Raw genomic sequence first — 25959 nt, 5'->3', positions numbered from 1 at the left:
TATGAGTAGAAGTAGGAGTTGAGTGCGAGAAATGAGAAGTGTGGCGTGTGGCGTGTGGAGTGCTTTGTGGTCGCGTGCTACAACTGTGAGCGCGTAGTTATTTCGAGCTTTTAATAGCTTCGTTTCTATTGTTGTTGCTGTTGTTGCTGTTGTTGTGTGTGTAATTGTAGTCGCTTTTTTTATTACAGTTGCTAAATTTTGCTAATGACGCGAAAATTTTAAGTCACGTTTCTTAGTGCCGCGAACAACAAACAACCAACATTATTGCTCTTGTGTTGTTATTGTCATTTAAAATGCTGGCACGTTCCAGACTTTACATATGCACGCCACTAATTTATGAGAGTATGCGAGCTTAGACACACATACATACACCTTTTCATCGAGAATGAAAATTTCATTCACACACGATGAAAATCTTAATTTCTTCTATCCTTTGCGGTTTAGAATGCAATTCTAAAATTTTCGTTTTGGATTAATTTTCTCAAGAAAAGTCTACACCAGTTTCATAACTGAAATAATTTTCCTATATTTTCTTCTTTCAGCCACATGTCCGCCATCATATTTCAAATGCAACGACGGCCCTTGTATACCAATGCGCTGGAAATGTGATTCTAAACGCGACTGTGTGGATGGTTCCGATGAGCTGCACGATTGCGGTAAGTTCGGTTATAGAAGTATACTACTAGAAAGTTCATTATGTGATAAGCCACGTCTTACTGAGGCTGTTATGTTCATATATGAAAAAAGTAATATTATGTTGAGCCTTTTTCAAGTTAGTGCATTTGGGCACTTTTACTGTTTGATAGCTGGGGGTTTTCTGCAGAGTCCCACCCATGTCACTGACTAATTTGTGTATCCTCATAAGCGGAAAAATAATAAAGATGTTAAAAAAGACAAATACACTTTTTTTCGTATTTGGTTTATCATTTCTTATGACAGTTGTGTCTATAATAAATCTGAATCGATATGCATACATTTTGAAAAAGTACTACATGCTATTCACATTCAACATATACTCAATTTAAATAAATGGCTTTGCAAAAAGATAAAAAACCTGAGTTCCGAGTTCAGATATAGGTAATCGGTTATAAGTTTTAGTCATTTCAACGAATATATAACGAATATTTCTTTTTCGAAAAGTATATTATACTTATATTTTCAAAATTTTATTCAAAAACAGTGTTCTAAACTCTTGGAATAAATTCTATCAATATCAATAAAAGTTATGTGTTTGGACATCTAAACGTCAGCTATTCTTTGGGTCAAAACACCCGGTTAAAAAAAAAGCAACACCACGTTGAGTGAAAGTATGAATGCTAACATTCCTACTGCGTAACTTTAATTGTTAACCACAACTAAAACGATACTCCCTGTCACCTCTGTTAGGGTAATAACCGCTTGTTACTAATTAAACTCCAAAAAGTTACAGGGTGGTCGCCTTTTTACGATAGGCATGCCTGATTTCGAGAATATTCTAACCCCTATTCCGAATTGCGGTTGACACAGAGAAATAAACGTAATACAGAAAAAAACTCACAAAAACTAAAAGACAAGTAGATTTGTCTCGTATCGCTGATAAAAAAATCTACATTTTATAGGGCCTTGATGCTTTTTTACTTTTAAATAAACTTCTTATAAATATAATATATTTTTATGAAATTACGTAAGTAAGATAGCTGGACAAAGGTTGAACCCGTTGAATTAATTATAAACATTTTCTTCCTCTTCCTTGGATGAAAGCGATCATAAGCTACAGTAGTTGTGATCATGCAAGTACAGCGTTAATGTTTAAAGAATATAAAATGCAAAATAGGTATAAATATATTTTTAACACTGTTTTCAGGCCAGAAGGGATCTACATAAGAATAAATTTCCGTCTATATGTGGTAAACTGGTGAGCAAATAAAAAGAATATTACATCGAAGAATCGAGAACTTCTACACTAAACTGCCTGTAAATACAAAAACCCATACATATTATTTTGATAATTTTGCAAATCATATAGACCATCTATTCGTTATGAAATACTTTTTTGTGCACTTTTAGGAAGTGACAACCGCCGAATATGCTCCCGTTGGCTACGCCCATACTGCTTATGTCTGTTTCATTATATGTGATAGTGGATCATTAATAAATCTGAATATTATAGAAAGGCTATTTATTATTCCCTAAAAGAACTATTTCTAATTTTGTTTAACAATTATTTTTGAATTAGTCAAGAGTTACATCTGTATATTTAAATTTTTAAATAGATGTGATTTTATCTTAGTTAGATATTTTTGATAATAGAACCATTCTAAAACGGTATAGTATCCTGTTGTAATTTTTGAAATTTATTTTTATTAAGTCAATTATGAGTTCATCAGTTACAAAACATTTGTATTTTGATTAAATACTATTTATTTACTAAAAAAAATTCTACACTTATTAATTGAAAAATTCTACACTTATTTTATTTTTAGTTATTGTTTAGACATTTTTATTAAAAGGAATCTACTTCTGTCGTCTTTCCCTTCGTCTTTCGGCACTAACTTGTGGTAATTGAAATATTTCATCAAGTGTCACATGTCTACGTTTTCATTGAAATTAATTATATGAGACGACAATGCCTTCACGACATGGCATCAGGGCATAGTAACACATCACATCAGTTCGCATTGCATCGATATTGCCTATTGTCCACCCCACAGCCTAAATTGAAATAAATTAAGCTGGAGACATCGTTCAGTTTGTTCAGTTCATTCAGTTTGCTCTGTCAACAGTGCACTGACGAATGAATGCATTTATGGAAAAATTTGAAAACTTTTATCTTGGCAGGTTATTCGTTAAGTTAAATTGTGCATTGCTACCGCAATTACAACCCATGGAATTTATAATTTTATTTTATTTGATTGTAAAGCCTCTCTATTCCCATGCACTAAGGTGCTCTACATTGATTCCATTTATAGACAACGTAGCGGACTTTTGAACTTGTCCCGTTCATTTTCAGACGAATGTAAATAAGCGAATGTGAACTTTATTTGCAATGTTATGAATACCAGTGAACTCTTTCAACCCATCATGTTGGAATAATTCTATAAATTCATTTGCTATCCATTTGATTTATCTTGAGAAACATCGATTGTTGAAATTAATAATTTATTTGAAATCTACATTATTAATTTTTCATTTCGATTTATGATGAGTATCGTAATTTACATCTCATATTGAAAACTATAATAAGAATATCGAAAATTTACATTGTGTCTGATATTTAATGAAATTATATTAAATCATATTTAAAAAAACGTTTAAAGTAATACATTAACTAAGATTATCCTATTTTATAAATCTACGTTCCTTCACAGTAGGTTATCTGTCTGGTCATTTTAAACTGTCTGGTCATATTGTCTGAGGTAACAGAATATTATTCGAATTTTAGTTAAATTTTTTGTAACCGTCAGGGTGCTTTGTAACCGTTTGGGTGCTAGAAGGAATATTTTTGACCATCGGCTGATATTAGGAACGTCTTAAGAGAGATAGTGGAATTTCTACCTTTCATTCGAAAAACTGGATAGGTTCTAATAAGCTAGAGTTATTTGCTAGCATAAATATGTACTATTGATGTAGTGGTTTGCTTCACTTTTCTAATCTAAATCGTGATTAAATAAAAACTTTGGTTTGTTTTTACTTTAACATAAACGTTGGTTAATAAGTTTTTTTTTAAATGATTTAATCAAAGTGATTTTTTCCAGAAATTTTTTAGAAAACGTTCTTTTCAATTGAAATACTAATACCAATACATAAATCTAGACTTATATCAGCCATTATTTATTTCATGGTCTTGCTGACCTTTGAAAATAGATCTGAGCTTCTTTCAAAATTGCACGATCATTAAACTTTTTTTTTAAAAATTGATTGTATCACAAGATGTGAGGCATGTTTTTGGAGCCTCTATCGTCCAAGTGGAAATTATCTAATCCATGCTATAAAAAATCAGTAATTATGTTTCTGTAGCGTTATTTATCGGCGATAACTGTAACGCCATAAAGTATAGTAGCCCATAAAGTACATTGATCCGCTTGTTTGTATGAAATGTGTTGTATGGACAGTAGTGAAGGTTTTTTTTCCCTCCCAAGTGTGACAATTTTGATTACTTACTAAGGCATTAAAGCAGAGCTTAGGTTCACAGCTAAACATGATTCTATATGCTATCGCCGTAAAGCTCAGTTTGCAAAATTTCTATACAATAAACCATCATTTAGTTGAAATTCCTAAATCTGAATATTACATGCCTCAAATTAATATCTTTATAAATAATGTTTGGTATTTGATAACCAAATAAAAGTACGAGTTCCATAGAACGTTGCTAATTGATTGCTTTTGTTTTTATTTAAATGGACTCTTAATCCATCATTCCATTTCAATTCTTCGATGCATTGTAAATAGTTAGCTCTACGCGGATTATATATACCATATATACCATAAATATCGTAAAATATATTAAACTTAAATATTTCTCACAGATAGTTTTAAAACGCTAATAATCTCGTCATCTTTGCAGTGATGATGGTTTTGAGGATAGTTCTGAGGAAGACTTTGCAAATTTCTTCACTTTCTGTCTATTGTAAGTCCTGCACCATGTCGACTAAAGTCCTTAAATAAAACTGAAAAATAATTATTAATTTTAGGAAAGCTTTTTATATATTTTGTATAGTTATATACAAATATTTTAATACTTTGGAGCAATAAAGATTTAGGTAATCTATTTGAAAATGGTGAAAATGTTCACACAGTTCTAATGGGAATACCTGAGAATTGTACTTGTACTTCCCATTAAGTTTGCGCAACAACATTAATTTTAAAATAGTAAACTTTTTTGCTATTTTACATCAAAATTATTTGCTCTTGTTGGTTTGATTGACATTTGTTGGAAGTACAGACTTCTCCTGTTAAGTGCAAAATGTACAAACTTTACTCATAAACAATTCAAACATGCCACCAGTTACTTAGAGCGGTGGAAGGAGAGTCTCACGGCTACATTAGAAAATTAAAAATGTTCCGGTCTTAGTTGGATTTACACTTGCTTGCATTTGAGACATTATGTTGTAAATGATCACTTAAATTTTAAAATTATTTAAAAGATTCGAAGTTGTTCCTTTTTGGTGCTGTGCAAACGCTGCACAGCATACCAAATAAATACAAATACAAAGAAACTGGAAAAATGAAATACTATATTCTTTATTGGTGTCTAAAGACTTCATAGAATGCTGGAGCGTTAAATGGATGCAAATAACAGACGATTCCCCAGTTGAGTTTGAGCTCCCGGGAAGCTATAAACATGCAATCTCATTTACATATTGTCTTGACGAAGTTATGAGTGTGCCCTTAAGTTCTTACGTTTTGAGTATCATAAATATCTCAGAAAACATAAAATTTCTACAGTTTTAGTTTTTATTCTTTTGGAAATGTGTTCCAATAATCATAATAACAATTTTAAAACAAAAATAAAAAAAAACGACTTAAGAAGCGTGACATTTCATTTGGCACAAGAGATTCGCTTGAAGTTATTTTATTGGAAATATATCTTAGTCAACTTACAAAAACATTGAAGTATGAATTAAAATTAGAGTTTGGGTTTAAATTCTATTGATTTTAGGAAAACGTATTCACACGATAAAATTGTAATCCTTTATTAAAATTAACTAGATTTTCTTAATAATAAGATTTCTATTTACCATAATATAGACAAAATATACCAAATATATATATATATACTACTTAACTTACTTGATGACTACTTAACTTGATGAGAATTATACGACACACCTCTAAAAACTTAGAGGAGATAGCCTGTAACCAAAAAGTGCTCAAAATTCGCACTTAAAAAGCTGTCATGTAAAATTGTTTCTTTTGTAAAAAGTATGATGCTGTTCTTCGCTCAATACCTGATACCTGCAACAAAGAATATTTCTCTAGTTTTCCTTTTGCAACTACAATGATATCGTGGCAAATAGTATAGATAATAATGGGTTGGTAAGATACAGTACTATTATATAGGTTCATAGTATTATTCATATTAACTCCTATATCCTTCAGTAAACGCATTAATAGACTAAAAATAACTGTAGAGGTAGAGCGTGACTAGCAAAGAGAACAACCCTTCCAAACATAACAAGGCAACTCTGTATGAAAACATGTCACAAAAGTCAAACCCTATTAAGTTTAACAAGAAATAATGTCAATCTGTTTATGTTTGTTATTATAGATTGTTGTTTGAAAGATATATACGTGACCATATTGAGTACTCCAATAAGAACTTCTGTAGAAACTGTCAGAATTATCACAAAAAACAAACGATTAAACTTTTGTTGTGGCGATGTTTGGCTTTCTTCAGACAAGGAATAATTTTTATATTAGAAAATTAGACTAAAAGTTGCAATCTTCCGATTGAAAAATTATATGAATCCCAAGACTTTCTATATTCGAGGCAGTCTAAATAGTAATTATAAATAAAACAAGGAAGATAATGAATCACTTTGTAAACATAATACACTAATTTGACACTATTTTTTAACTTGGACTCATCATCCGCAATTATATGTTATATGAATCAGAACTTCGAATCGGACATTTTTGATTCCATGACAAAAGACGATTAACAAAAAGAACCAAATTAAATCTGAAAAGTTCTTTAAAATTGACTTGACTCCAGATACTTTTTAATCGGAAAGCGTTGTTTTTCGTCATCGTAAAGTCTTGATTTCTTGTATTCCATTTGTTTCGTTTCGTTAAAAATTTATACGTATATAAATAAATTTATACGTATAAGTATAAATTTATACGTATATAAATACTTATTTATAATATAAATATAAAATTATTAAAGATATAATGCATTCCACTAAATTGTAAATGTGCAGAATATATTGCATATAGGAATATTTAAGTTAAATTACGAGATATTCAAGTATCATAAAAGCACAGTATTTTAATCTGTTTCTTATTTCTCTTCGTTTCAGCGAATGCATCCAAGTGTAATGAGGGTCAATTTCAGTGCGAAAAGAGTCAGAAGTGTATTCCCAAAAATTGGTTTTGCGATGGTGAATTAGACTGTGGCATTTCTGATAATTCGGATGAAAAAAATTGTAAGTAACATCGCACTCTAAGAAGAACTTTCAACTTAAAATACTTTATTCAAAATGCCGAAAAATCTAACTTAATACTTTGCCTGATTTTCTTCCGTCCACATCTTTTCAAGTCGTATTATCTTTATTTTATATAGAATAACTTTCAGTTATTTTCATTGAGTTTAATTTTCCAAATATTGTGTCATCCAAAACTTTTAATATACTTTCGCAACTACTACATTTGCATTTGCAGGTCCCTCGGATACTGTTAAATGTTTATCCTACCAAAGCGAGTGCAAAAATGGTGTCTGTCTGGATATTTCGCGTTTCTGTGATGGTGTCTGGGACTGTGATAATGATGAGTTAAATTGTGGTAAGGAAATGCAAACATTCCCACATTTTAACATAAATTCGCCATATTCTATAAGTAACTGTGGCGATAAGTAACTGTGTATTTGCTCTGTTTTTCACTACAGAAACTCAAGATGCCAAATGTGCCAATTTAAATTGTTCCTTCAACTGCAAACTAACGCCGCAAGGTCCAACTTGTTATTGTCCACCTGGGCAAGAACCTGTCAACGGTACACAATGTGTCGATTATGATGAGTGCTCCGTTGAGGGAATGTGCGACCAGTTCTGCCATAATACGCCAGGTTCATACGAATGCTCTTGTGCCACAGGTTATCTAAAACAAAAGAATCGTTGCTTCGCCATAAATGGTAAGTTAAGCCAACTTTTTGAATGTATGTATGCATGTTAATATGTGTATGTATGTGTGCGTGTAAGTATGTCTACTATATATTGCATAATTTTGCCTGCAGGCACTTAACATTAGCTACCTATACTGCAGTGATTCGCTAATTTCTGTAATATTTTTAGTGCCCAAAACGGAGAATGCTTCACTGGTATTCGTAACTCAGTCGGACGTGCGTCGTGTAAACACAACCGGCGAGTTGTTAGGACACTTTGAGTCACCCGATGTATCCGCCATTGAAATTTGGCATCGTAATCGCACTCTCTGCGCCATGTACTCCAGTGCTTGGACGACTATTTATATGAAATGTCATCGCATCGATGATTTAAGCGTGAGCTGGACAATGCCACTACCTGAAATAATTACTTGTACGCATTGTAAGTACACAATAAAAAGCAATGAAAACAAAGTATCCTTTTGTAGTCATAGTCATTGCTGGACCTTTTAAATGTGCATTGCTTATTGTTTTATTTTTGTAGCCATCGATAAATTACGTTTGGACTGGATATCGGGAAATTGGTATTTCATAAGTAATGAGCCTGGTTTGATGTTCATGTGCACGAATAACATGCAATATTGCAGCGTTATATTGGAGGAGGTGAATAGTCCCTCCTCCATGGTATTGGATCCCACTAAAGGGTAAAACATAAGAAATGCTTTTGCAAAAAAACCAACAAAAGCAAGCTTTTGTCGTGGTTGTTGCGGTTGCAGTCATGTTTAATTTTTTAATTGTATCATTATTTTTGCTTGCAGGTTCATTTTCTTTACCGAGTGGAGTCCAAGCTTGTCACGTGCCAATCTTGATGGTAGCAACCGTACGGTGATAGTATCAACACAAATTTTCTATCCGAGCCGTGTGACATTGGATCTGCCCAATGAACATGTCTATTGGATTGATATTTATAAGGATTTTATTGAGCGCACTGATTACGGAGGACACAAGCGCTGGTCGCTAAAGAAAACTGCAGATGTGAGTACCTTTAAAAAGGTAGCAAAAGGTAGCAATGACTGCCTGCAAGTGTGATTAAATAGCCTCAAGTAGAAGGCATGTACTTTTATTGTCGACAAATAGTAAAGGTGTTATAGCTTTTTACTGATATGAAGTCGTCGATGCAATGGAGTAAATTTATTATAAGATTTCGCAACAGTGATTTCATTGTTGTTGTTTGCTACAAGATGTATGAGTGAATTTTAATTATTAGTGTAGCACGTTTGGCGCGTGGGCATTTTAGATGAAATCCATGCACTGCTGAGTGTTGAACTGAATTTTTAATCAAACGAGCAACGTGCCGTATAAGTAACCATTACTACTTTGAGTCGTAATAATATTCACTTCTGTCCGCTTTTGATTGTAAATTCATTTTTTCAGAATTTTGAAATTGTTGACTGCCTCGTTTCGTTTCGTTTCGTTATTTAAAAGTTTTTTTCTTGCTCTGTTTTTCTCTTCGTTTCAGACACATATTCCTGTTAAGTCCCTACATGCGATTGAAGTTTTCGAGAATACTGTGTACATTGCCCCTTGGACTGATAGTGTGATAATAACCATGAACAAATTTACCCTTAAGGCTGAACAAATCGTTAAAAATGTTAAACGCCCGTACGATTTCAGAATATTCCACCGTCAGAAGCAACCAGAGGGTAAGTTTACAGTGTGCAAACACTAACTTAAACAAACAAAACCACTAGATACATCTATATTAAATTACATATTTCTATTGTACGGAGAATTAGCAGTTGCTTTTACATAATTCATATTGCTAGGAAAAAACTTGATTTGTACAATGTGAGACTATTGCAAGGAATGGCAAGGAATAGTATATATGCTCTACTACTATGTTATCATTGCACAATAGTAACTAAGTTATTTTTGAAAATAGTTTCGATTTTAGGAGTTCTTATTCACCACAAATCAATATTTCAAATAGAAAAACTTACAATTACATTAGCAGTGTGCAACCCTCCCGCTTTTTTGCTGAATGCTCGGCAAATAATTCAACAAGAGAGCTTGAGGAACTAATTATAACTAGACTAGACTTATTAAATTAATCTTATATGCAGATTTGACTTACTTAGGTAATGATCAGGACCCTTAGAACACTTGACTTAATAAATGGTAATCTTTACGTGGGAAAACGATAGCTCATCGTATCGGATACACATAGCACAGAATCATTAATATGAGAATTCGCAGTATTGGGCTATGAGAAGAAAACGAACACTCCCTATCACTGTTGGAATAAATAAGAAGATAAACTTATACTAATCGTAATATACATTAAGGAACTGCGAAAGTTTTGTTACTTTAGAATACATTGTAAATTCCAGGACATTTAAACATAACACCCTGTATCTAGCCAGTAATCCGCATATGCCATGAAATAATAAACGTATGCCTATGACTATAACAGAGATCAAAAAAAATTTGAATTTGTTGAAAATATTTTTGTTTTTTAATTTTTGAAATTATTCTCTCGCATGTATTTTTTAGTTGCACATCCTTGTCGTGAGAACAATGGCAATTGCAATCAGATTTGTGTGCCGTTTTGGACAAAAAATTTTGCGACTGCGAAATGCATGTGTACGTCAGGATATAAATTACGGAATCGGACAGATTGCGAGCTCGTTCGATATGACAAATTTTTACTATACTCCAAGCAACGTTTGGGCAGTATCACAGGTGTACCATTAACGAATCAAGATGTTCAGCATGGAGAATATCGTGACGCAATGGTGCCAATATATAATGTTACTTGGCCACTGGGTTTGGATGTTGATGTACGGAAGAAGATGGTGTATTTCATCGAAATGAATTCGTAAGTGAAGTTTCATTAGGTTCTTGTGGAAATATTTTTGTAATATTTTTTAAGTTAGATGTTTTATAAAACCAATTCATTTCAATTTTTTACATATAGTATGGATTATAACTAATTAAGAATTTATAGTACATTTGTAAGAGCATATATTGTATACATTAGTTTGATTAATTCTGTTTTTAGGAACGCTTTACATATACAAAGTCAATCTATAGATGGTTCGGAAAGACAACTTATTGCTAAAGTATCAGAAAGTGTGTCAATTTTAGCTTACGATTGGATATCACAAAATATTTATTGGGGTGGAGTGGAAAGCATTCATGTTGCACCATTGAGCAACATGAGCAAGATCGTAAGTCTACCAATAGGCCATGAACCCATGTAAGTATTGATTGAAATAGTTTTGTTTACAATAAATATAATATAATTTTCTGTAGGTCGATAGCAATTGATCCTATCACAGGCATGTTGTATTGGTCACAATGGTACTCTTTTTCCAAGAAAGCCACTATAAACGGAGCTTGGATGGATGGCACACGCAAACAGTTATTTGCAGAGTCAACAAAAGAAATGCCAATTAAATGGCCTTTGAGTTTAAACATTGATCATCGCAGTAAAAAAATTTATTGGTAGGTTCATGCAAGTAATCAATGGATTTAAAAATTTGCTTAAACTTAAGAACGGTTTCAGGTGTGATGTTAAGGAGGGGACTATTGAACGTATGAATTATGAAGGCTTGGAACGAGTAGTTTTATTTAGAGACGAACAGTATCATCCGTTATCCATTGCCTATTATAATGGTTTTGTTTACTGGGTTGATAACAAAAATGGTACAATACGTCGTTTTAATGTACATCACGCTACCAAAAGTAATGTAAAAAATTTGTAAGTTCCGTCACAAATGAATAACAAACCAAATATATAGAAATGAATAATTTTAGTACTTCTGAGATTCATTCCAATGAACGTGGGCGGACTTCGAATTTGAAAATATTCGATTTAAACACTCAGCCACTTGTTCAAAATAACTCTTGTGCACAAACAAAATGCCCAGGTGTTTGTCTGTTTACCCCAAAAGGACCAGTTTGTCGTTGTCCCGACAAATATGTATTAAACGGCTCTAAAAATCAATGCGTTCCACAAGTTGATACACCCCAAAATTGCAGCTCTGCATTTCAATGCTCTAAATCTAAACAATGTGTTGATCGTAAAGATCTCTGCGATGGTTTCGATGATTGCGATGATGGAAGTGATGAAAGCAGTGACGTAGATGGCCCTTGCAATCCAAAAATATGTGACTTAAATCTGCATTTCGTGTGCAATAGTCGTTGCTATCAACGCGCACTTATGTGCAGTTCCATTACTTATTGCTCTGATGGTTCCGATCAAACAAATTGTGAAACCAATACTTGCAATTCGAATGAGTTTACTTGTGCTAAAAGTGGCAAATGTATACAACTATCTTGGGTAAATGATGGCGAGGTGGATTGCGGTGAGTAGAAAGATTAATAGTTAATAACTTATATTTTTTATATCAGAGGTTATTTTGTATTTTCTAAGGTCCCGATGATTCTTCCGACGAAATGTTTGAAGAGGAAAAATGCCCAGAGTTTGAATGCAAAAATAATAAGTGTCGTCCATTCTCCGATGTTTGTGATGGTGTTGATCAATGCGGGTAATATATTCTCTATACAATTTACAATACAATTTAATCAATAATTTTATTATAGCGATAATTCCGATGAACATGGATGTGAATTTGAGTGCGGTATTGGTGAAAACTATTGCGTACCAGTAGGTTGTTATAATGAAGCTACTCACAGATGTGATGGAATACATGATTGCCTGGACTTTAGTGATGAGGCAAATTGTAATGAAACCAAGAGTGATAATCATCCCATTGATTTAGGAGAAACACTAATTTGTGGTCCATTTGAATTTGGTTGCACAGATCCTTTTGAATGTATACCTGATTTCTTACGTTGCGATGGCATATCCCATTGTTTCGATAAATCAGATGAGTTTAATTGTACTCATATAAATCAATCTAAAGTTGATTTCAATGACACAATAATTAGTTGTGAAGCTCCGGACCGTGCTTGTGCAGTTTCTGGTAAATGTGTATCTATTGACCAATTGTGTGATGGTAATATTGATTGCGAAGATACTACCGATGAAGGTTTTCGTTGTGCTGACAAACTTTGTGAACAATCTCATGAATGTTCGCATTCTTGTCATAACGCACCGGAAGGTTATGTTTGCTCTTGTCCTCTGCATATGTATCTCCAACCCAATGGAAAACGATGTAGTATGCAGCATTCATGTGAGCACTGGGATACCTGTTCGCAAATATGCGAAAATACAGGAAAAGGTTACAGTTGTAAGTGCCATGAGGAATTTGCACTTCAATATGATCATTTCAGTTGCAAAAGTACTGCTGCTGATGAACCATATGTAATATTTACTAATCGTCAAGAAATACGTGGTGTGAATTTGAAAACTTCTGTAGTAAGTAATTTTTATACGGCACTTCGCAACACAATAGCGCTTGATTTCTTCTACAACAATGAATCAGTGCAAATTTTTTGGACTGATGTGATAGATGATAAAATCTATAGAGGGCATTTAGTTGGAGAAAGTTTGCGTAGAGTAGAAGCTGTTGTACACTCTGGTTTATCAACTACGGAGGGTTTAGCTGTTGATTGGATTGGGATGAATCTTTACTGGATTGATTCAAATTTAGATCAAATTGAAGCAGCTAAATTAAATGGAAGTTATCGTCGCACGCTTATTGCTGGTGAAATGGAGAGTCCACGTGCTATTGCTCTTGATCCACGTGAAGGTTTATTGTTTTGGTCCGATTGGGATGATAACTTTCCTCGTATTGAACGTTGCTCTATGGCTGGTGAATTTCGACGTACTATAGCTACAACCTCGCATATATCCGGCGGTTGGCCAAATGGCCTAACTTTGGATTACACACAAAAACGTGTATACTGGGTTGATGCCAAATCTGATTCAGTTAACACTGTCAAATATGATGGTTCAGATTATCATTTAGTGCTTACTGATAAAGATAAATTATCGCATCCATTTGCTATTTCGGTATTCGAAAATTATGTGTATTGGACTGACTGGCGTACGACGTCTGTAATACGCGCTAATAAATGGAACGGTTCGGATATACAAGTCATACAGCGAACACAAACTCAGCCATTTGGGATACAAATCCTCCATTCCAGTCGCCAGCCTCAAGCACCTAATCCCTGTGGGGATAACAACGGCGGTTGTTCACATTTGTGCCTACTGAGGTAACTATTAATTTTTAAGACTCTAGTCCAAATACAGCTGTTCTGAATTATAATTTTGAAAACTAGCAATACGAGACTCCGTACCAACATAAATCAAACTCATTACATACGGATTTGTTGCTATTTCAAATACAGAAGATTTTGTGATAATTTATATCAATTTAAAACTTTAGTACGGACTTATAACACTAGATATCTAATTCAAACTGATGCATTGGTACTATGAAGTAAAAAATTGTTGCTTTAAAAATTATTGACTATATCAACAAATTAATACAAATTACACTTTGAAAGTTTAGCTCTAATCTTTTAGGTTTTACTTCGAATTGTAAAAAATTCCAAATATTATTATATAACTTAAACCAAGATACGATTGCTTTAACGCTTCCAGACAATTTGTAATCTAACAGTTTTTAATATTAAATACATATACAGGATCTTTCACCTTTCTAATACTAAGTCGCAATTTTGAACTATTAAATATATACCTAATATTGTTTGCTCTTCTAATCTTCATTTTTTTCTTTTTAACTTTGGTTATATAAAGCACAAAGAAAACGTTCAAATGTGAGTGCCCACACGTAATGCGTTTAGATCCATCAAATAATCGTACATGTGTACCAAATGAACAAGTTTTACTCTTTATAATGGGTGATGAAATTCGTGGCATCGATCTTATGCAACCAAACCACCACACGATACCAACAATAAGACAGTCTCCGCAGGTAACCCACATATTCAAAACAAAAAAATGGGTCTATATTATTACTTATGTTTTGTAGGTATTGGCTCCTCAGCGTATTGATTTTACTGTTGACGACAATACAATTTATTGGTCTGATATACAACTGAATGAAATAAAAACAGCTGGGATATCCAACGGACTTATCGATACTATAATAAATACAGATATTCAAAAACCTTATGGATTTGCTGTCGATTGGATTACCAAATACATGTATTTCTCTAGTGGAAAATCAAAATGTCGCATATTGGCAAGCAATTTGAAAGGAGAATATGTCACTGAAATACATAAAAATTTAAATATGGTAGAGAGCATAGCATTGGATCCAGTCAAGTAAGTATAAATGCGAACTTATCTTCTAATATCGCAACGTAACACAAAAATTGTATACATTAGTGGCAAAATGTATTGGGTACATTCGGATCGAGAATCGAAATACTTTCAAATTGAACAAAGTAATTTAGATGGTTCCGGGCGTAACGTTATACATCAAAGAACAAAAAGTATCCAAAGTTTAACAATGGATTTTGATTCACACCGTTTGTACTTTGTTTACGGTCATTCCGGTATTGCTTATTATGATATTATCAAAAAAACTGTGTTGGAAACATTGGCTGCAAGTGAAGTAACGACTATTAGTTCAGTGACTGTATACAATGGTTCTTTGTATTTTGCTGAGAACATACACAGTGTGATTATGGGTTGCGAGAAGGACACCTGCCAGGATATGAAAATTCTCCGTAGTAATACAAGTAAATTTTACCAACAATTATTATATAAAATACTCCAATAATAAACCATTATCTTATGCTAAATTTTAGAAAGTATACAATCTTTAAAGATGTTCTATGCTGAAGCTCAAACAGGAACAAATACATGCGCTGGTCCACAACGTGGAGGTTGTGAACAACTGTGTTTAGCTACCTCAGCTGAGACCCATGTTTGCCGTTGCGCCATTGGATACAGTATTGATGTTATTGATCCAACCAAATGTATTGGTATACCTGAGTTTATATTTTATTCAAATCATGAACTGAAAGGAATAAATCTACCCGATCCTGACAAACCTGATTTAGCAGATTTCGAGGAGATGACGGTAAGTTTACAATAAGTCTTTAATTTTTTTTTGTCAAGTATTTATTGGTAGTATTTGTATAATTTACTATTAAAATTATAATTTTTGAGGATTATGCGTTAAAGTACAATTATACACATATATTTACAGGCTCTTGGTCCCATTTCATCTATTTCATTAGCTACTTTTATTGATTATCATGCATCTGAAGATTATTTATACTGGGGTGATACTGAACATGGTTCTATTTCACGCATCAGACGTGATGGTACACAACGGATGGATATATTAGCACCTTTAGAGACATCCGATTTAAAGCAACAGGACTGGTTAGGTGGCATAGCAGTAGATTGGGTTGCTGGCAATATATATTGGAGTGATATGAAACGCAATCTCATAGAAGTTGCACGTTTAAATGGATCCTTTCGCCATGTTGTTGTTTCAAATGTAGATAAGCCAACTGCCCTGGCTGTTGATCCCGTTCAAGGATTGCTATTTTATGCTGCGGAGTTCATTATTGGACGCACTGGCCTTGATGGCAGTCAGTCGTTTATATTAGTAAATCAGACAAACACCGTTAGCAATCTGATTTTGGACATCGATGCAACTAAAGTTTATTGGTGTGAAAGCGATACAAATACCATAATGAAAGTTGATTATGACGGTAATTTAAAAACCCCTATGCTTAATTATAGTCTAGAAAATCCAGTTGCTTTAGCGAAGTTAGACGACTACATATATTGGGCTGATAATAGTCATAACAAGGGTAGTATAAAAGTAGCTCCTATTCACAATATCTCCGACTACAAGGAAATTTTAAGATCAGAGGGTAATGCGTTAAAAGATCTGAAGGTGTTTTCGAAACGTGTTCAAAAGGGCACGAATCTCTGCGCAGAGAACAACGGTGGTTGTCATGAGCTTTGTCTATACAACGGCACTAGTGCTGTCTGCGCTTGTTCGCACAGTCGGGTTGCTAGCGATGGTGTGTCATGCGAACCTTATGAGAATTTCTTATTATTTTCCTACCGCAGCACTATAGAAAGTGTTCATATGACAGATCACACAAACAAAAACGGACCTGTGCGTGCTATCCAAAACACTACATATATGCGTAATGTTATCGCGCTGACTTACGACTATGAGAAAAATCTAATATTTTACTCAGATGTACAGATGAGTACTATAAACAAAGTATATTTTAATGGAAGTAATAATCAAGTTCTTGTAAGTCATCAAGGTCGTGTTGAAGGCTTAACTTTCGATATTGTAAATGAAATGCTGTTCTGGACTTCAAATAATGATGCCTCTATTCGAAATTTAGACTTACAGTATATACATGAAAATCCTGATAACAATACGCAATTAGTGAATAAAATTTTGGTACTTAATTCTAATGACAAACCACGCGGTATTGCTGTGGAGCCTTGCATGGGTATGATATATTGGACAAATTGGAATGAGGACACTCCTTCAATACAACGTGCTTACGTTACAGGATTTGGCGTGGAATCTATTATACGCACAGACATAAGGATGCCAAATGGTTTAACAATGGATTTTGAGGAACAGAAGCTGTATTGGGTCGACGCACGTTTGGACAAAATTGAACGAGCAAATTATGACGGTACTCATCGTACAGTGTTAGCGCATTCAACTCCTAAACATGCATTTTCAATGGCTGTTTATGGGGACTTACTTTTCTGGACCGATTGGGTCTTACATGCAGTGGTACGCGCTAATAAGTACTCTGGTGCAGATGTCGTGTTTTTGCGAGAGAATATAGGCAGACCCATGGGGATCATTGCTGTACAGAACACTACCGTCAATTGCGATTCGAATCAGTGTAAAATATTAAATGGTGGCTGTGAAGATGTTTGTATATTAAGCAAAAATGGTACTGCTAGTTGCCAATGTACGCGCGGTGTTCTTGCTCCCGATGGCCACCGTTGCTTACAAACAAAGAATACAAACTGTAGTAAAGAGCAATTTAGTTGCATTTCAGGAGAATGTGTGCCTTTGGAGTTAACCTGTGATAATATCACGCACTGTTTGGATGGCTCAGATGAATCTCGTAGCTATTGTATTTTGCGTGAATGTCCATCAAATTTCTTTATGTGTGGCAATCACCGCTGCATACCACAAAATCAAACTTGTGATAATATTCAGCAATGTGGTGATGGTTCTGATGAAACTGAGTTATTATGTAAATGCGAACCCGAAAAATTCCGATGTACCAGTGGTGAATGCATTTCTAAAAATTTTGTCTGTGATAATGTGCGAGATTGTAAGGATTTTAGTGACGAGAAACATTGCGCTCCACGCGAATGTCCTAACGGCGATGCACTGTTTGAGCACTGTGCCAACTCTACAGCTTGTTACATGCCTTCTTGGCGTTGTGATGGCGACAATGATTGCCCTGATGGTAGTGACGAACAAGATTGCGACCATATAACAAAGGTAGCTTGTGGTCCTGGGCAATTCCAGTGCTCTAACGGTCGTTGTATAAATGAAAAGTGGCGTTGCGATGGTGAAAATGATTGTAAAGATGGAGTTGGAACACTTAGTTCAGATGAGCTTGGTTGTCGCTTGCAGTGCAAACCAAATCAGTTTCGTTGTGATAACAATTGCATTCCCAGCAGTTATCAATGCGATGGTAAACCAGATTGTGAAGATGGTTCAGATGAGGGAAGTCAGTGTCCAAATCGTCAATGCCGACCACACCTCTTTCAATGCAAATCATCTGGAAGATGTATTCCACAAAGATGGGTGTGTGATGGTGAAGAAGATTGTCCCGCACCTGGCAGAGAGGATGAAGCAGAGCACTGTGCAGCTGCTTCTGTGCCACATATACCAAATTGTTCACCACCTTCTTTTCTTTGTAGTAATGGTATTTGCTTGGATCGCCGGTATGTATGCGATGGCGATCACGATTGTCCAGATGGAGAAGATGAGTATGAAAATTGTGAACCATTCCCACATGCACAAATTTGTGCGCCAGATACTGAATTTCAATGTCACGATCTTGAGTGCATAGCTAAAAACCTGACTTGTAATAGTAAACCAGACTGTGCTGATGGTTCTGACGAGGATCCACAACTGTGTAATGTTTCTCTGTGTACAGGAAATGACGATTTTCGTTGTAAAAATGGTGCTTGCGTATCTGCAGATTTACTTTGTGATGGCAGAAATGATTGCGCAGATTTCTCAGACGAAGAATTATGCAATGTTAATGAATGTGCTATTCCGGATCTTTGTGAACATGGTTGTGTCGATAAAATTATAGGCTATGAGTGCCAATGTCGCCCAGGTTACAAGCACCATAGCTCAAATCAGCATTTGTGTGATGATGTGGATGAATGCAATGAACAGCATCCATGTTCTCAGATTTGCGTTAATACTTACGGTTCATACAAATGCCTCTGTACTAAAGGTTATGAGCTTAAAGATCAACATACTTGCAAGGCTACCAGTAATGAAACTGTAAAGTTTATATTTTCCAATCGATATTATATTCGTCAAGTAGACATGCGAGGTAATGGTTCAATACTTATTCATCAACTCTCCAACTCAGTTGCATTGGATTTTGATTGGGACTCGAAATGCCTTTTTTGGTCCGATGTAAACTCGACGGTTAGTACAATTCGACGATTTTGCCCAAATGAAAACAAAATGTTAACTTTACATCAAGCAATGTTAAAAAATCCCGACGGTTTAGCTGTTGATTGGGTGGCAAAAAATTTGTATTGGTGCGACAAGGGCTTGGATACTATTGAAGTATCGAAATTGGATGGAAAATACCGACGTGTTTTGATAAACGAAAACTTGCGTGAACCGCGTGGAGTGGCTTTAGATCCATTCAACCGAAACATATACTGGTCTGATTGGGGCGATTCACCCCACATTGGCAAAGCTGGTATGGATGGGTCAAATCCTCGTGTAATTATACGTGAAAATCTTGGTTGGCCTAATGCTTTAACAATATCATTTGAAACGAATGAATTGTTTTTTGGCGATGCTCGTGAGGATATTATAGCAGTCTCAGATTTAGATGGCAAAAATGTGCGCATACTACTTGCTCGTAGCATAAATCCAAATTTAAATCTACATCATATATTCGCTATAGCAGTGTGGGAAGATAAAATTTATTGGTCTGATTGGGAAACTAAATCTATAGAATATTGTAACAAATATAATGGACATGATTGTTCAACATTGATTACTACTATACATCGACCAATGGATTTAAGAATTTATCACCCGTATCGACAACAACAACCAACAACTCCAAATCCTTGTCTCACAGCGGAATGCTCAACATTGTGTTTACTTTCACCTGAAGCACCATATTATAAATGCGCCTGTCCAAATAATTTTATTTTAGGCAAAGACGGGAAGTCATGTGTAGCCAACTGCACTGCAGCGCATTTTCAATGTGCAAACACCTACAAGTGCATACCTTTTTACTGGAAGTGTGACACACAGGATGATTGCGGTGATGGCAGCGATGAGCCCGAATCTTGCCCTGCTTTCAATTGTGAGCCAGGACAATATCAATGTGGTAATAAAAACTGTATATATCCATCGTCAATATGTGACGGCTTAAATCAATGTGGCGACTACAGTGATGAACAAAACTGTGATAAGTTCACATGCTTCGAAGGTCATATGAAATGTGAGGCGACCTCGAATTCAAGTGCATATTGTATTGATAACGTTAAACGCTGTGATGGCGTACGCGATTGTCCTAATGGTGAAGATGAGGCTGGTTGCACGCCACTAATATGTAAAAAAGGCGAATTTCAATGTGGCAATAATCGTTGCATGCCTTTTGTTTGGGTATGTGATGGTGATACTGATTGTCCAGATAAATCAGACGAAAGCAATTGCGACCATGTTTCATGCGCACCAAACGATTTTCAGTAAGTATAGTGCAGAAACGTACTAGTTTATGTCGATAAAAACTTATATATATTCTGGTTATAGGTGTAATTCTGGGCGTTGTATACCAATGTCATGGCGTTGTGATGGAGAAGATGATTGTCCAAATGGTGAAGATGAGCCGTCTACATGTCACTCATCTAAAGAAAGCTGTGATCCTACATACTTTAAGTGCAATAATACTAAATGCATACCTGGGCGCTGGCGTTGTGATTATGAGAATGATTGTGGCGACGGTAGTGATGAATTAAACTGCCAAATGCGCAACTGTTCGGAAAGCGAATTTAGGTAAAGTAATTTGATATCTACTCATAGCTACTTTAAAATTTAAATATGATATCATATCAGATGTGGCACGGGAAAATGCATAAAGCATGACTATCGTTGTGATGGCGAAATCCATTGTGATGATAGCAGTGATGAAATTAATTGCAACATCACATGTAAAGCAAACCAATTTAAGTGTGCGGCTTTCAATACTTGCATCAATAAGTAAGTAATATAAATTTGCAAAAGATTTCTTGTATAATCGAAAACTTATTACAGGCAATATAAGTGTGATGGTGATGATGATTGCCCTGATGGCTCCGATGAAGTGAATTGCACTTGTCCAGGTGATCACTTTACATGCGCTAATGGAAAATGTATTATGCTTCGTTGGAAATGCGATGGTTGGGATGATTGCACTGACGGTAGTGACGAAAATTTGGAAACATGCGCACATGTACATTGTCATGCAAATGCTTTTAAGTATGTCGCCAGCTATATCAACAACAAACATTTTATAAACTATTTCCTTTTCCTTTTAATTACCTTCCTTACAGATGCACAAATCTGAAGTGTATACGTAAATCTGCCTTATGTGATGGAGTTAACGATTGTGGTAATAATGAAGATGAATCCGATGAAGTTTGTGCAGCTTTGCCAAAATGCCGACATGACCAATTTCAATGCGAGAATGAGGATTGCATTTCAAAAATATTCCGTTGTGACGGCCAATATAATTGTATTGATGGTTCTGATGAAATGAATTGTCAACCGCCAGTCTGTGGTTTCGGTACTTGTTCTCAAATATGCATTGAAAAGAAAGCAGGCCATTATAACTGTAAATGTACTGATGGTTATCACAAAGGTCCACTAAAGAATGACACTTGCTTGTCCTCAGGTAAAATATGAAAATCAAGCAATAAATATATGAAATAATATAATTTATTTATTAAAAGGTCCGGATCAAGTTCTGTTGCTTGCATCTGAACAGGAATTCAGATTCATTTTACCAGCAAAACAGGAAGGGACTTCAGTTGTAGGCTTCTTTCAAACAGATAGCTTAAAAATTGATGTTTTTGATATACTGATACGTCCTAAGGATACATTGCTCTTCTGGATTGATTCGCATCACGGCAAAGTACATACTATGAAAATAGCTACACCACAATCAGATACAAATACACGTGTACGTAGAGACCTCAAGGAGCTAACAGCGTTTAATGTAAATATATTTATTAGCAAAATTAGTTTTATATACTGATCTCAAATTTGTAGATACCCGTTCTCAGTGATCCAAAATCTCTAGCAGTTGATTGGATTACACAAATGGTTTATATAATAGATTCGCGTCACAACCAAATTCTAGCCACTGACATTGATGGAAAGAAATATGTGTGGTTGGTGTCGACAGGAATGAATCCCACAGATATAGTACTCGAACCAGAGTCACGTATTATGATTTGGTCTACTTTAGAAAATGGAATTTTAGTGGCTTCTTTAGACGGCAGCAATAAAAAGAGTTTAGTAGAAAGCGACGTTGGCTGGCCAATAAGTTTATCTATTGATTATCCAACTGGTAGACTTTATTGGGCTGATTATCGAAAAGGTACCATCGAAACATGTCGTTTGAATGGTAAAGATCGAAATGTAGTACGAAGGTTTGCAAATAAAGGTAAGGATACAAATAATTTTATATTAAATATTTTTATTTTTTATTTATTCTTTATATTAAATTATAGAAAAACCACAAAAAATCGATGTGTTTGAGGATTATCTGTATATTAAACTGTACGACCAAAGTATTATTAAAATGAATAAGTTTGGAAACGAAAATGGCACATATCTGCTTAAGGGCTACCGTTCATCGGATATTGGAATATTACATCCGCTTAAACAAAATCGAAATGGTCAGTTGCAATATTGGAAAATTTTTATAAAATTTCATTGTTTTTATTATTTTATATAATTTAGTTACTAATCCTTGCAACAAAGAACCTTGTAAATCGAAACGCGCGCTTTGCATTTTGTCATCTGAATCTGCAGTAGGGTATTCTTGTAAGTGTCCAGATGATCTTGTTATGTTTGGTGGTGAATGCAAAGCGCACGCAGAAATACCTGACTATTGTCCACTTAAATGTAATTTGGGAACTTGCAAATTAATAAATCATGTGCCTAAATGCATATGTCAGCCACAGTTCGAAGGCGAATTTTGTGAGCATTATAGGTGTTCAGGCTATTGTTTAAATTATGGGCTTTGCACAGTGGCTCCACAAATGCCGGGTTCATTAGAACAGCCAGCATTAAAATGCAGCTGCACTCATGGTTGGTCAGGCGCACGTTGTGAAACATCCGTGCCCGAATGTCAAAGTCGTTGCCATAATGGTGGCTCCTGTTTGATAACTGAGGATGGCATGAAGTGTACTTGCCCCGAAATGTATTTTGGCGAACAGTGCGAACATTGCGTTAATCTTACATGTGCAAACGGTGGTATATGTCGTGAAACATTAACTGGAACAACGCAGTGCGAGTGCCCAGATGGGTTAGTACTGCTTATTAATTAAGTTATTGTTAGCGTGGTTATTAATACAGTTTTTACTACTTTTAGATTTACCGGTAAACGCTGCGAAGTTAATGTCTGCAATGATTTTTGTAAGAATCAAGGCACCTGCAGTATTGGTACTAAAGGCGGTCCGCAATGTCTATGCCCATCAGGCTTTTACGGCGAACGATGTGAATCAGACTCTTGCCGAAATTATTGTCACAACAATGGTACTTGTGTCGATCGTGGACAACGTTTAGTATGTACTTGTTCGGAACGATTTGTGGGCGAACGTTGCGAAACTGATCTATGCAAGACTTCTAGTCCACCCAAATGTAAATATAAAAAATATATTAGGAAAATTATATATGATTGTAATTAAACACTTATTTGACAGTTTGCGATGAATCAGAAATACCATCTCGCAATCCATGTACCGGTATTATATGCCAAAATAGTGGTACCTGTCATGTAATTAAAGGCGTAGCGATGTGCAACTGCACAGACCAGTGGAATGGCGAGTTTTGTGAGGTTAGTAATTTTGCTTTTATGTCGAATAAATTTATTTTATTTAAATACTAAATTCCCTTTTAGCGGCTAGTTACCGAAGATAATCCCTGTATAGATTACTGTGATAATGGCGGCGTTTGTCTATTAGATGCTTATACCGTACCACACTGTACGTGTATTGGCGAATGGGAGGGCAGTACTTGCAATATACCACCAAGTTGCGTTGGTGAATGTGGCGTTTGTCGCATAGGAAGCTCAATTAACGAGTGCAGGTGAGAACATTAGGTGTTGATTACTACAATTTGGAAAGTGAAAAATAAGTTTTAGTTTTGCCAGTACAAATTTATTATTACTATTTATTTTATGTTGTCTAATGGAACATTCTCAATGATTCACTTGTTTATTTCTTTAATATATTTTATTTATTTCATATTAAAAATATTTTATTTCTTTGAATTCGAAAGCGTTCATATGCAAAAGTATACAGGGCATTTGTGATTTTTAATTACAATAACTGGTTTTTTCGAAGACGATTAATTGACTACAGTTCCATTAAAAACTACAATAGTTCTATTTTTTATATATAAATTTGATCAATTTTGTAACTTTTATCGTAGTTGTTTGAATGGGAGAATTATGCCATGTGTGTCGGACAGTGCTGACGCTATTAGTAGTGAGCAGACACGTACATCAAACGTAGTATCCATACTAGCTATTGTTATGGCTGTAGCTATATTAGTGTTGGGAATTTTTGGTGGTGCTTTATACTTCTTGAAGTAAGTGTTTTAAAACTAAAGTTTTCAGCAAATTTGGATTCTTAAAAATATCTTTAATACTATATAGAAAACATCGCATATCGCAACCATTTTCCCATGCCCGACTTACCGATAATGTGGAAATTATGCTTACCAACCCAATGTATCGCGGTGATGTTGACGAGGCGCCTTCTTTCACACATGATGAGGATAAGGTAAATATTGAAATATTATAATCTAATTATTATATTGAAACTATTCAAATGCAACATTGTAGGGGAATTTTGCGAATCCTGTTTATGAATCTATGTATGCTGATGCAATAGTTGAGCAAACAGTGTCAGAGCCCTTAAGCACAGCGCCTGATGAACGCAAAGGTCTGCTGCAGCACTCTCACGATGACACCATTACCCCAGATATTCTTTGATGATTAACAACAAATGAGATTTGTTAAACATACTACATAAAAACGCACACAACTATACATAAACACAAAGGCACACAAAGATACAGAATACCCCATATTTATTGTTTATATATACATATACCTTGTGATCAAAAAAAAACTTTTTGGCCGATCCATTTGAGATGCCCAACAACACTGCAATTTCTCTAATCGGTTCACAACGATTTTCTAACACGATCTGCTTCGCCGATTCAATGTTTTCTTCAGTAACAGAAGTTGTTGGACGGCAAGGGATCTCATCATGGTCCAAGCTTGTACGACCCTCTTTGAATCTTTTAAACCATTCGTATACTCGTGGTTGCGACACACACAAATCACACTTGAATTCTTTTGCAACACAAAATTTGATGCACGCACGTTGTTGAACGATATGCGTTCAACTTTGACAGAATGTGTATACTAGTGTTGCCAGCGTGAAAATAAAAAAAATTTACCGATTGGATAAGCGCGGGAATTCAAAAATAGGCCTCTCGTTCTTTTTTGATCAGAAGGTATTAATATATAAAAGAAACAAAACTAGATGAGTAAGTTTCAATCTTTTAACATAAAAATTACTGTAAAGGACTGATAGTGTAGCAATATAAAATTTTGTTTTTAATGCGAATAATTTAAGGACATAGTTTAAGAGTATCTACATATTATTATATTTAGGATAAAAAGATAAATGCAACTATAAA

At 34.8% G+C, this 25959-nt stretch overlaps 1 protein-coding gene across 1 annotated transcript; it reads left to right on the top strand.

Moving 5' to 3' along the window:
- Positions 1–548: 548 nt before the first annotated feature.
- Positions 549–25737, top strand: LOC119682470 (low-density lipoprotein receptor-related protein 1). Its single transcript, XM_038095919.1, has 34 exons — positions 549–656; positions 7002–7127; positions 7363–7482; positions 7586–7828; positions 7989–8240; positions 8343–8502; positions 8617–8833; positions 9318–9501; positions 10352–10676; positions 10860–11057; positions 11114–11305; positions 11367–11561; positions 11618–12168; positions 12237–12351; positions 12407–13987; positions 14535–14712; positions 14770–15065; positions 15129–15484; positions 15554–15828; positions 15958–20726; positions 20791–21033; positions 21094–21237; positions 21292–21495; positions 21570–21910; positions 21969–22234; positions 22288–22684; positions 22752–22919; positions 22984–23551; positions 23618–23886; positions 23949–24082; positions 24146–24333; positions 24679–24837; positions 24905–25031; positions 25094–25737. The coding sequence occupies exons 1-34, from the start codon at positions 593–595 to the stop codon at positions 25241–25243; spliced, it is 13755 nt and encodes a 4584-aa protein (XP_037951847.1). The 5' UTR covers positions 549–592; the 3' UTR covers positions 25244–25737.
- The last annotated feature ends 222 nt before the right edge of the window (positions 25738–25959 follow it).

The sequence above is a fragment of the Teleopsis dalmanni genome, chromosome 2 (genome assembly GCF_002237135.1).
Source record: "Teleopsis dalmanni isolate 2A chromosome 2, ASM223713v2, whole genome shotgun sequence".
Lineage (NCBI taxonomy): Eukaryota > Metazoa > Arthropoda > Insecta > Diptera > Diopsidae > Teleopsis > Teleopsis dalmanni.
This window is presented reverse-complemented; position numbering and strand designations above follow the sequence as displayed.